This window comes from Emydura macquarii, unplaced genomic scaffold, assembly GCF_026122565.2.
Source record: "Emydura macquarii macquarii isolate MOO-44397 ecotype Brisbane River unplaced genomic scaffold, CSIRO-AGI_Emac_v2 contig_1483, whole genome shotgun sequence".
Lineage (NCBI taxonomy): Eukaryota > Metazoa > Chordata > Testudines > Chelidae > Emydura > Emydura macquarii.
In genome coordinates this window covers 22,054,468-22,067,426 of record NW_027131620.1, presented here as the reverse complement: position 1 = coordinate 22,067,426, position 12,959 = coordinate 22,054,468, and the positions used below count along the sequence as shown (strand labels likewise).

The following is a 12,959-nucleotide window of genomic DNA, read 5'->3' as shown; positions in this document are numbered from 1 at the left end:
TTCCATCATTGCATCATCTCTTCAGCACTGAGCCAAGCATGCTGTTCCTGCAGCACTCCCAGGCCAGTGTGGATGGAGAAATCAGATATGGTTCTTTCGCTTGGTACTGCAGAGCACTATCAGGCCAGTGAAAACAAAAATAAAGTTCTCTATGATGAAAGCATTTAAACACTGATTATGGGTTTTTTGAGCACAAAATAGCTGCAGGGAGAATACCCCTCGTACATACAAGTATGTGAAGGATATAAACGTGCAAGGTGGAGGGGGGGGAACTACTGTGTGGTATAAGAAAGAGCACTTGGATTAATTAGATGAAATTGAGCAAAGGAAGATTTAGGCAGTAAAACTTTGCTAATGGTGCTACCTGTTAGACTAAAATTGTCTCCCCAGGACCTCAGGGGAGCCTCATTATTCAGCTCATTTAAACTAGACAGAACAAAATCACTAGATAAATACACATTAGAGAACAATCCTGTAATGCCGAGGATAGTGGATGAGATTGCACTTAACCAGGGGGGATTGACTTAAATCACCCAGTAGAAAGCCTTGATTTAAATCATCCATTTTAATCAACTTTTTCATTTGTACTTCCATTATTTTTTAAAAGAAAGGTGCATTCTTATTGGTGATATAACCAATATATAGTTATACAGGAGGGTACTCTATAACGATATACATTTATTTAAGCAATTATATAGCTTAATATTTTCAAATTCTTAATTGTACATATTTAGTATGTTAGAAAATGCTTATTTACTAGATGATTAACTTTTTCTCACGATTTGTATGAAGCTGTAATAGGATGACAACCGGAATTTTATTAAACTCAAAAACAGATTTCTCTCTCTCTCTTTTTCTTTTTTAAAAAAATCCACTTTAAATGCTTTGGATGCATAAACTTCTCTTATCAAAACATGTTTCACATTTATAACTAAATGATTTATTAAATAGAGGGATTAACTGTAGTCAATTCAATTAATTGGAATTAAATGGATTATTTCAGGTCAGTCTGGGAAAATTTTCAAGTATGCCAAAGTGAAAGTCACTGCAGCTTAAATTCCTACTTACCTAAGACTTCTGAAAATGAGACAGTCTCTTAAATTACTTAGGCTGACATACTGTGCCATATTTATAATGCTTGATCTGAAAAGTTGGACATTTCCCCCCGATTCTTTCCTTTATATAGAAAAAGCAGCCTTTAACTCAAAGTTTTTGATAAAGGCTCATGGATTCAGCATTTTTTTAAATTTAAATTATTTAAGAAATTATAAGTTTAGTCCTTAACATATTTTGTATTCAATTTATTTTCTTTTTTAAAATAAACTTGTTTAAAATGTTATTTCTATGACTGGTACCTGGTTATTCAAAGGCACAGTATCACATTTCCCCTCTCACAAACAAACAGTACTGTGCATCAGACTATGTTTACCTCCTAACATGAGCTGTCCCTGGGCGAGAGAAAAAAAATCATTGATACTTTACTTCAGGATGATGAGTACAATAACTGACACTGCTGTGGTACGGATGGAACAATAATAGACTAACATACACCTCAGCTAAAATAACACACACAAAAGACTGTAGGAATATTTTTGTAGGAAAGTAACATAGGAAGATTTATTTTGAACTACCATTGTGAAAGACTAATATGTAGGTTATCATGTTAGACATGCATACAACAAATTCCTGAAGAAGTCTAGCTGTCTAGAAAGAAACAAGCTAGTTGAACAACAGTAGGGATTCTTGTTTAAAAAAAAAATGCTGTCTTACACAGAATAAGAATTACATGACAACGATAGGAAATCAGCTAACACATTGCGAATTATTTTTATGGCATGTTCATTGCTCTAAATGAACATCACTGAGTCCTCACACGATTATAAAAGAGATGACCAGGGAGAAGCAAAAAACAGTTACAGGAAGATTTCCAGAGTCATAAACCACAAGGGCAGTCAGTGGAAAATCTGACCTTGTATCTCATGGCTGGTTTTTTGTTTTGAATACCAGGTGACCAATGCCCCAAAATTCAGTTGCTGGTTACCAAACTGTTCAGATTCCCTTGCACCAGGCTAAGCAGATTCAGTCTCTCTGCCACCGAAATGATCATGTTGCCAGTGTCTATATAAAGGGGTTATCCTACTCCTCCAATCTGGTTATTTTAGTGTCAGAGCTATGCAATAGGAGGATTTAGTAAAGAATATGTTTTTTCAATCACAACACGCTATTGCAAAAGTACAATCAACAGCATAATTATCTGACACACCATTTTCTGAACTGTTTCAGTTAAGACGCCCATAGATGAGAACTCAGATGAGTTGAGTGGAATTTCTCCATTCATAATGTAGGTACAGGCTGGAGTAGGATGTAGTGATCACAAGATAGTTCAACCTACCTCCTAAATTTAAAAGCATCAAGAGAGAGCACAGTTCCAGACTCTAAAACGCGAGTGCTTTCACATGGGGCTTCTTCAATCAAAAATGGCTAAGGCCACCAAACAGGCTGATTGTGTCCACCAAGCAGGAGTTGCAGAAGAGCTAAGGAAATACAAGTTGCCTGAGTACTCAAAGGGACCTTGGATGCACTGCATCGTGTTGATATATTCTGTCCTGATAGCTCCTAGAAAGATGCCCGAGAACACAGCGGAAGAGCTCTGGCCTCGAGACTGAATATGCAATGTTTCTGGGCCGCCCAGATCTGCCTTTATAGCAGGAGAAGGAATCGTCTGGGGATCACCACGTTCATTTCACAGGATGAGATACAGAATTCAGAAATCTGGCAAATTCTGGAAGAGGAAAGAAAAATAAGCTACAAAAAAACAACAGGTGCTTGGTTCCAAGAAAGCATTTCATTCAGTCCAATAGCACTCCTTCTGGTAGCTCCACTACCACTGGGGCACAGTCATCTGGCTCAGCCTCAAAGTCCCATTTGAATTTCTTAGTTAGGTGGGCTTTAAACTTTTCTGCCTTCTTCCTCAGCATCCTGTCAATGGCAGCACTGCAGGTGTAGGAAAAGAACACCTAAAAGAACACATTAGAAGTCAGTAAGATGATCACAGAGATGGCATAAAATGCATGTTTTTCCTGCCTTGACTGGGGCCAAAGTGCTCATCCATGGAGTGGGGCAGATTTAAATCTCAGGTTAGTCTGACTTGAGAGGAACTTTAGCTGCAGGGTTTCAGAAATGGCCATGGGGCTACAGGTGGCTTCTTAACAAGGCACTGCAGTCTCCATCTTCACATAGCCAAGATGAACATTGCCTTCATGCCACACAGACACCATTAGAAATATCAGCACTATTTAAACTTGATGATAGTCAGGGATTTGTAATCTTTGAAAGCAGAGGAATGAGGGGAGTTGTATGTCAAGTAGGGTACGCATAGAGTTAAACATATATGGTGGAATTTCCAAAAGAGTTGAAGTGATTTGGGAGCACAAATGCCATTGAAAGTGAATGAAACCTTTGCTCCTATGTCACTTATTTAGGCACCTTTGAAAATTCCATCCACAAAAAGAAGTCAACAGTGGAAGAAAAGGCTAGCTCAATCACTAGAGGTTGAAACCCAGTCTCTGAAACCAAAGGGCAGCCATGAGACAATATGTCTGAAGGCACCTGGTGCAGCTTTAAACAGCAATGATACAGGCAGTACGGCAGAGTTCTAGGTAGGCATTAGAAGTTAGCAGTGTGAACCTTGAAGATTTGAGACTTTGTTTTGTTTTAATTTAAAGGGCAAAGTCCAAGTTTCATGTGATCTCTTGAGACCAGTTTCCCACATGTAATGGTTTGCAACCACTAAACAGAAGGAGAGGTTTAGAAGCACCAGTCTCTTCCCTTCTAGAGAATGGGATTTAAATAGGATGGACACCTGTGAAAGCGGGAATTGCCCATACCACACAATTTCTGAGCAGCTGGCACCACAGGCTGAGGAGAGACGTAGGCCCAGACTGAAGTGCACTGATGAGGCTTTTTCCTCAGGAGGGAGCATGCCACAACGGTGTCCCCTTTGGCCCAGGAGTTTTAGTTTCTCACTGTAACAAATGCTTAAAAATAAAACCTCAAATATTTTAGGCAGATGAAACCAAATGCAGAACTAGCTGTTGCATGATTGAGAACTCATAGCATAAGTCACAGAGCATGAGTTTCTGACCCGGGAGTAGCACCAGGGGTGTGTGACCACCCTCTCTTTCTTTATGGCTAGCTGTGGAGCGGGTCCCCACAGTTTTGCCTGTTGTAACATGGGACCACAGTGTGGTTCTCCAGAATTTCCAGTGTCTTAGAGGACAGGCAGGATCTCCTAAAGAAACTGCCTTGGAGCCTGGAGAAATGGAGTTCCCTAAACAGCTGTTTGAAAATTCAAATTTCTAATCCTCATGTACGTTAGTCACCCCCTCAAGATCCTTGAACACAGGTAGCTGAAAAGACCCCTAAGAACAGATTTTCTAATGTCTCACACACAAATCTATTAACTTTTTACACATTCACTATTTTTCTGTGGCACTTCAGATGGTTATTGCAGATGTGTCTGATTAAACAGGACTTTCAGTCTCAGAAACCATCTCTCCTCCTGCTTGATCCAACTACCATGCTGAATTTGTGACACGGAACTCATTTCCACAGCAAACTAATATTCTAAGCCAAATAATTTCATTTCAGGATCATGCTGAAGGTAAAGCCCCTTTGGGAAAACCAATGTTATTCAAAAGAGATCTACAGACAGCAGGAGAAAAACACTGAAAACGAACGGAAAAGTTCATTGCTTTGTGTATAACTGTTTGCTTTTTCCTTGTTAATCCTACTGTGAAACTGCCTTTTCACACAGAAACATTAACAAAGTTCTCCTATAAGATCAGACTGGTGTTAAAAAGGGGACTACCAATAAGCTCATGGGGTTCTACATTTATAGTTACCTATTAAATGTGTTCATATACAAGTCAAAATGTTTTATTTCAATTTTGACCTTTTAAGATTTTAATTTGTTTTCACATTTTACTGTATATTAACTTACATTTCTAAATGGAAATGGTTTTGAAATAGAAAAACTAACCCCAACTCCCCCTTTCTGAATTTAGTTGAGTGTGGTTTTGTATGCCCCCTCATTTCTCATGAGAACCCTTATATTTCTGCTTCCTAAACCACCTGCATAGCTGGTAACATACCTGTAAGGTGCTGGTTAAAAAGTTGTCCTGGGAGACTATGTCCACAAAGAAGTCAGCTGGGATTTCGCTGAGCTGGTAGTACAGGACAGAAATGAGTTTGGTGTAGAGGACCTGATGCTTCCCTATGGCATCCTCTGATCTGCACAAGACATTCAGGAGCTTTTTCCAGTGCTCAAATGCATCATACACGTTCCCGATCAGAAAGCAGATGAAAGCGAACTGCAGCTCAGCTGGAAACACCCCGTCAAGGAAGGGCATGAAAAGAAGAGACAGGGAAGGACTTTAGTCATTCAGTCAGAAGTGGAATGGATGTGTATATTACTCTTGTGGACAATGTTGATTTTTGCATACACTAGCTGGGTTTGTCTTGTTGACACAAACAGCACCCTGTACTCCTGATGGCTACCTCAACAGTTGTCAGTTCTCCAAGCACTGACCGCTCCCAATCCCCTTGACTATTTGACTGAGAAGCAAGCATAGTACAAGCAAAGAGGACATGTCATAGCAATGACCATTAACCTTCTCATCATGACCATTTTCAAATGGAGTCTGAGAACAACGTCACTATCAAGTGACTTCCAGAGATTGTGTTGCGATGTTTGGATTGTCACAAACGAAATTGCTGCTGCCACTGTAACTAGACAGTGATGTGGGTACCACAGTATGAACACATGCAGACACAAGAAGAGCAATATATGATACTACGGGAGCAGACGATAATGTTTTTTTGCTGCTATAATAGTTTTGCTTTCTTAGGCCTGATCTATGCTTAAAAGTTAGATTGACATAGCTATGGTGCTTGGGGTCTGAAAAATTAATGCCCCTGAGAGCAGTAGCTATGCCAACCTAACTCCAGATTAGGTTAAATTGATGGAAGATTCCACTACCACTGCTTAGAGAGGTGGATTACCAACAGCAGTGGAAAAAAATCCCTTCCATCACTGTAGGTAGTGTCTACACTATAGCACTGCAGTGCCATAGCCCACAGTATAGATGTAGCCTTATTTTGCCCATCAGGGTTCAGAATTACCAGATGTTTAGACACTCACTTTGTCAATAGTGTCCCCTCATGCTTCTCACACAGCACTGGGAAATGTTAGCTAGCTGGGAAGGAGATTAGCTGTTTTCACCTCCTTGAACATTTCAGAATAAAGTTCTACTCTTTTAGAAGGTAGAAAGTTAACAGATGAAAAGACGAGGACAGGAGAAGAATTTCTAGTAAATACCAATCATCCAGGGTTTATCTTGAGGGTAACAGTGTCATCTCAGCTTGCTTTCAGAATCCTCAGTAGAGCTGGCATTAACTTGTAGCAGATGTTGCCATTATTTCCAACAGAGTTAGCAGCTAATTACAGCAATGCTATTGAGGGACACCAGCTGGTAATTTCGGATATGTCAGTAAATAATGCATGTCACATTGTTCGGTACAATGCATCCACTTTTTATTCACAGCTTTTCCTTACAACAATCCCCAAATCCTACCAGAAGGCGTCACCAGCAGTGCACAAGAAAAGGTTTCAACTTCCTAAACTCGTTTCTTCCCTGTCTTTTGGCCACTGCTGCTCTAATATGGGAGTGGTGGGGGAAAGAAAAGATGACCATATTCAAGATTCCCTGCTGCTTAATTATTTTAATGAAAAATGGAAGTTGTTAATAAATGACTACAGGTAAAGTTTTGCAGCAGTCAAAACCAACAGCTAGCTGACACTAACTCACCAATTTTTGCACGTCCCTATGATTTCCTATTTGTAGCAGCTTTGTACTTCTAGGATAACCCATTTTCCTTGTTCATAAATTAAATAATTCTGTTGACATCCCTCAGGCTGCATATAATGATTTCAATGCGCTGTAATTGCACCATCCAGCCTGTTCCCAATGATCACCTTTTTCAATCAAAATATGTGTAGACAAAGGGTGACGGTTTACTTCCTTTTAAAAAGCAGCATTTTTATTTCCTTAGTCAATAGACAGGTTACCAGCAGAGGTGGAAACAGACAATGTAAGATAGAGGAATGGACCCCAAGACCAATGTAAAAGGAACATCAGGGGAAAAGGGAAAACAGAGATTTCTATAGCAATACTGAGAGTTCCATGGCTAACATTCCACATGCTGCTCTGAAAATTCATCCACAGTAAGTTGCACAGTAAAGCACTTTTCTTTTACAGATCTCAAAATGCTTTATAAACATTAAGCCCCAAAACACCCTGTGAGGTACGGAATGTATTATCCTTGTCTTATAGATGGATAATTGGAGGCACAGAGAGGCTAAATAACTTGCCAAAAGTCAAAATGCTGGTTTATTGGCAAGAATAGAACTAGAATCTAAGTATTCTGATTCCCAGTTCCATACTATAGACTATAATGATTGCTGGACACCATTCCTGCTGCTAAGTGTTCAAGACTGCTTTGCAATGACTCAATTTTTGGGACAGCCTTTATACTCACCGAGCACATCCTGGGGCTGGCTGGAGTACTGCTTGTTAATCATTGTTTCCAGAGCATAGCTAAGGTCCATGCTGTGTCTGGTTATTTCCTCAGGACTAGCACCATCAGGATACATCTGCTTTGGCATCTCTGTGAACCGTATCTCAGTGCCAGCTTTCAGCTTCATTTTGGGCAGTCGGGCCAGGCCTTCTGCATAGCTCTTACACTCTGTGTCATACGGGGGCAAGTTCTGTTCAGCTCGATCTTTGGTGTGCTTCCCAGGCAAAACTGGCAGAACTTCTGCAAAGGCACAGATCTGTCCATTCTCTGGCTGCAGTTTCTTCATCACTGGTTCACTGATGAAGTTAGTGAGGGAGATCCATTTCTTGAGGGTCTCGTATGGGTAGGGCCCAAGAAACCTATCCATCTCCTGGAGGTTTGACCTCATTATTTCAGTCTCTTCTTCAGATGCTGGGGTGAGGTCCACTTCCTCATTGGATGAGTTCCAGTGCAGAATATGCAAGTCTCGCTGTTGCAGACATAAGAAGAAGCCAGTGCGAGGACCTGTCTCTTTGGTGTTGCACTTGTTGACAGAGCTATAGTGGAAGAAATGGATGCCTGGAGGGATCATCTTGACTCCCCGGAACCTGGGGCCCACATGCCATGTGTTGTAATCAATGCCAAACTCTGTCCCCTCAGGCATGTTCAAAATGACAACTGTGGCACCTTCAAAAAAGAGTCTCTTGGCCAGGTCTGGATCTATCTGCATCTCTGCCATCTTGTCTGCTGGTCCTTCTATTACTTCAGAGCGCTCTACCAGGAATCTAGGATAGGGCAAGCACATTGTATTTGTATTACATAAATACACAGGTGCTTCCATCGAGCATATTTTATGAAAACTTTCGCAAGTTAATGTAGCCTGATGCTGTACTTCTGGACTGCACACTCTCTGCGGCAGGGCTGTTTTGATATCTGTGGCTCACACAGTAAAGAGCAGTTAGTGCTTAATAAATAACAACAGATAGGTGCCTAGGCATCCAGACACAGTCTTCTGACCAGTCCCTGAACTCAGAGCAGCAATTCCCAACACACCATCGCACTAGCCAAGACAGGAGAAAATACAATGATATTTAGCAGCTAGACAAAGACAGCCCTAAAACATTACCAGCACAAGAACAAAATCTACTCACAGTCCTTCCCTCCCTGGCCCTTCCAGTAACGAGAATAGGAAAAGCCACAGATTACACACCTGGGAAACATACCCTGCCACAGCATGTCAGTAAATGAGAGAAGATTTTACAAGGTGGATTTATAAAAACATTCAACACAGAGAATTCCCCCCAGGCTTCCCCCCCCCCCCCCCCCGGGCATAACCCCCTTAGACCCTCGGCCTGCGCCCCCCGGGCATAACCCCCTTAGAGCCACGGCCTGCCGTAAACTCTCCCCCTCCCCGGTATAACCTCCCCCCCCGTCTAACCCCCAGATCCTCTGTCTGCCCCCCGACCCCCATACACACTTCTCCTCCAGGCTATAACCGCCGGCCTCTCCCGAGTACAAACCCCGCTTCTGGGGGGGGGTTAAATCTCCCCGAATTTGACCCCTCCTCCCCCGGACCCTGGGGGGGTTCCAGCTCCACTCCCCAGGCCCGCTGCTCACCCGAGCCGCGCGCCGTGTCAACTTCAGTCCCAGCCCCGCCCCCAGGCGGTGAGTGGCAGTCAGCGCCCGGACCGGGCAGGCCGGAAGTCAAGCCCAGCTACTTCCGCCGGCCCAGCGGGTCCCACTGGGAAAGCGGCCCGGGCAGCCCCGCGCGCCCCGGCACGAAGGGCCCCGCCACCCGCAGGAGCCTGGTGCTAGGTTTGCTTGAGCGAGGCGTTCTCACCTCCCGGGCCACTGACTCCCCCGCCTGTTCTCAGCTCGGGGGTGGGTGGGGATCCAGCGCATGCCCTGGCACCGCAGGCTGCCCGCGGCTGAGCCGGGCCGAGCCCCTCCCCGCGTGACCCAGCCCTCCTGGCGAGAGGGGGAATTGGAGCCTCTGTCCCGGGCCGTTTGCACAGCTGGGGACACGGAATCGGGCACCCCGGAAACCTCGCCCAGGCCCCGGGGTGTCTGTGTGGCTGGAGCAGGCCTCGCTGCGGGGGGGCGAGGCGAGGCCTGTGCGTGGAGCCCCCTCCCCCATCCTCCTCTCTCTGCAGGTCCTGCTCGGGCTCCGCTGGGGCGAAGCGCTTTCTGGCCAGGTTGCCGCCTGTGACACCCCCCCCCCCCGATTTTGGATTGCTCTCGAGGTCTTCAAACCCTGGGGTCGGCCTCGGTTTTCTCTGAAAACAGCACAGACCCTTCCCTGGGCAGGTCCCGTAAAGCCCCTGGGACCCCTTGCCCCACGGATTGCAGCCCAGCGCTCCGGTGCACGGCCAGGGCAGCCTGCGGTGAAGACCTCGCTACAGATACCCACTCAAGGCACTAGGAGAACTCCTGCCCAGTGTCCTCCGGCAGCGTGTCTCTGCACTTTAAAAAGGAGTGTCACACGTTACAATCAGACCGGCCCAGCCGTGCGTGCTGGTCTGCAGCCCTGAGCTGCTGCAACCCCTAGAATAAACTTGTCCACTGAACAAACCTTTTTTTTTTTTTTTTTTTTTTTTTTTTGGGCATCTTTTGATTTGGGGTTTGCCCCCTGTTGCCCTTGTTCCCCTTCATGGGCTGGGGATGCCACCAGAGCAGTGGGGGAGGGTGGGTGGAGAGATGAGAATATGGGAATTCAAATCCCTAAAACGACACATAGTATTTGTGTTCATCCCTTTTTGGGATGGGGGCAAGGACAAAGAGGTCTGCCAGAATACCTTAAGAGGGTCTAGAATTGCCTCGTTAATGGGTAAGGCCATTCTCAAAGGGCCTGGTGTAGCCAAAATATCAACATGGCAGGGTGAGGATCCTTTAACCTCCTCCACCTATAGCCCCAGGCTTATGGCCATCCTCTATAACAGGTCTTAATGGGCCTTATAGTCATCTGGGGGAGGCAAAAGGCCCCGAGGAGATTTCATCAGCAGAGGAAAAAGAAGCCAGTACAGGCCAAGGCTGCTCCTTCTCTACTCTCTTCCCCTTGCTCCTTCTCTACCCCTGCAGGGTCCTCCTGAACCCCCTCTTGCTGCTTGTTACCAGGCCCAGGCTCAGGAACAGGTAGTGCCTGGTGAGTAGGTGCCTCTCCAAGGAAACAGAACAGGAATGTCTCATGTTTGACCTAGAAACCAACAAGAAACACCAGAGATTCCACAAAGGCCGGTGGACGGCCTCGGTGACCCCCTCCCTCCCGCTATCACCTTGATGGTACTCCCACCGATGGCTCCTTAGCATGGTTGTAGTGCCTTAGTGGAGAGTAGCGAGAGCAACTCCAAGGCTGGGAAACTTAGAAGCCAACCTCCAATTCAGGGGCTGACGACTCTCCCTCTGCTGCCCAAGTAGGGGCTGCTCCCGAAGGTGCCAGAGGTGCCAGTGCTGAGAAGGAGAAAGATGCAGCGCAGCAAACCCCTTTGATGGTACTGACAGAGGTGCAGTTTGAGGCAATGGAGGTTGACACGGTACCGAGCGCTGATATTGCTGGCAAACCCTGTCTGCTGGCACCGAGTGCACGTCTCCCATACCGCCAGAGATACTAGCAGCATAATGCTCATCAAGCCTCTCAGTGCTGCAAACGCATGGTTGGTACCAGGACAGTCTCAGGATGGTGCAGTGCCACCGATGCAGGAGGTGCTCCCTCAGGTTTCAGACTCGACAGCACTGCCTCGGTGCCGGAATCAACGGTTCTGGCTTCTGCAGTACCAGAGAAGGGAAGTGCGTAGGTTTCCGCTGCACTCTACTCTTATCCCCATGCCTACGTGGCTTCGGTGCTGGCGACCTGCCATTCTTGGCAATCTGGTTAGGTCTTCTGCCTCTTAGATACTGGGGAGGATGAGCGGTATTGGGACGTAGGCAACAGAGGCGGCACACTGCTGCCGAGTCTGGGCTCTGACAGAGGTTTTAAGGCTGCCTCTATGAGCAAAAACTTTAGCCTGGCTTCTCTGCCTTTTCTTGTCCGTGGCTTAAAGTCTTTGCAAATCTGGCAACAATCCTGAATGAGTTTATAAACACTTCAAGCAGCTTGAATGTGGATCACTCACAGGCATCGGCCTAGCGCAAGAGACATAGAGCTTGAAGCCCAGTGACTGAGGCATCCCTCCATACCGAATAATGGCAAAAAAAGAAAACTTACACCCTCTGTACTGTAAGTACTACCACTATAAATCTAGAAATCTATCTCACTGATTTACAATGAACACACTGAGAGCACTTGTTAAGGCAAGCCAAGCGATTCCAATGACTGTCACGGGTGGTAAGAAGGAACTGAGGGAGTCGGGGGCCCGGCTTTCTGTTAGCATGCAGCAGCAGAGGGCCTTTGAGCTGCTCTAAGAGGTACCACTGAGGAAAAAATTTCTGACGACTGTGCAAGAGGTGCATGGACACTCAAAGAAGAACTACGTTGAACAAAGACTGAAGATTGTGAAGTTAGGGCTGAGCCATTAGAAAGCATATTTTAACTTTTGTTTGTTTGTAGCCCTTTCTGTCTGTATTCCTTATACCTGAACTCATTTAAAACCTGATTATTTGATTGAATAAACGTGTTCTATTTTTTTATCTAAACCAACCCAATGCTTTGGTTGAATAGCAGTGATTGTAAACTCCAGTCAAGGTATCAAGCTACTGCCTCTATTTCATTAAGCAGCAGTGAATGTAATAACTAGTCTGAGTGTTCCAGGAGAAAGGGCTGGACAATGCAGGGAGACTTTGGGGGAAATTTGGGACTGGGAGGTTTTGGAGTCACTCTGCAAACAGTAGCTGGGCAGTGGAAGCTGGGTGGAGGGGGTGGGACAGCATGCTGGCTGTTGGTGTCTGGGCTGTGACCGTAGCATTTAAGGCACCCAGAGTTGCAGTGCAGGTGGTTAGCACAACCCCATACTTGTCTGGGTTGGATTTCAGAATGTCACATCCACACAGCATTAAAAACACACCCTGACCATGGAACCATCTCCAAAATAATGTTTCAACATAAATATTGTTAATAATTGGTAGCATATCATTGACTTGGCTAATAGAAATCCACCTATGGCTTCCCATCATGCCGTCCATCCTAGTCCAATGGAGAAATGAAGACAAAACGTGCCCTTCTCCTACAAAGACGGACAGGATATTCCTTCCAGCCCACTCCTAATTCCCAAATGGATAGCAGTTTTACCCTTCTTCCCCTCACAGTGCTGATCTTCCTACAAGTTCACCCCTCCAAACTCTTCCTCCCAAGTCATCTCCAGGCTTGGATTCAGTTAGTACGCAATGGTGTGATGTACTGGCACCTCTCT

The 12,959-nt window shown here is 45.1% G+C and overlaps 1 protein-coding gene across 2 annotated transcripts; it reads right to left on the bottom strand.

Annotated features, from left to right (window-relative positions):
* Positions 1–555: 555 nt before the first annotated feature.
* Positions 556–9,137, bottom strand: AAR2 (AAR2 splicing factor). 2 transcript variants are annotated; one of them, XM_067554441.1, is made up of 4 exons: positions 9,095–9,137; positions 7,600–8,402; positions 5,154–5,383; positions 556–3,017 (listed from the first exon to the last, which is right to left on the bottom strand). In XM_067554441.1, the coding sequence occupies exons 2-4, from the start codon at positions 8,354–8,356 to the stop codon at positions 2,850–2,852; spliced, it is 1,155 nt and encodes a 384-aa protein (XP_067410542.1). In that variant the 5' UTR covers positions 8,357–8,402; positions 9,095–9,137; the 3' UTR covers positions 556–2,849. The 2 variants fall into 2 exon arrangements, with proteins under 2 accessions (XP_067410542.1, XP_067410541.1); XM_067554440.1 differs by lacking the exon at positions 9,095–9,137 and having other exon boundaries at positions 7,600–8,697.
* Between the last annotated feature and the right edge of the window lie 3,822 nt (positions 9,138–12,959).

What these genes read in the sequence shown, in the direction of transcription:
- AAR2 (XM_067554440.1), bottom strand. Translation starts at nt 8,458, where the DNA reads ATGGAAGCACCTGTGTATTTATGTAATACAAATACAATGTGCTTGCCC. An exon ending in CCAGCCCCAGGATGTGCTCG is followed by an intron (nt 5,384 to 7,599) that starts GTGAGTATAAAG and finishes GGGTGTTTCCAG; the next exon opens with CTGAGCTGCAGTTCGCTTTC. An exon ending in TTTTAACCAGCACCTTACAG is followed by an intron (nt 3,018 to 5,153) that starts GTATGTTACCAG and finishes GTGTTCTTTTAG; the next exon opens with GTGTTCTTTTCCTACACCTG.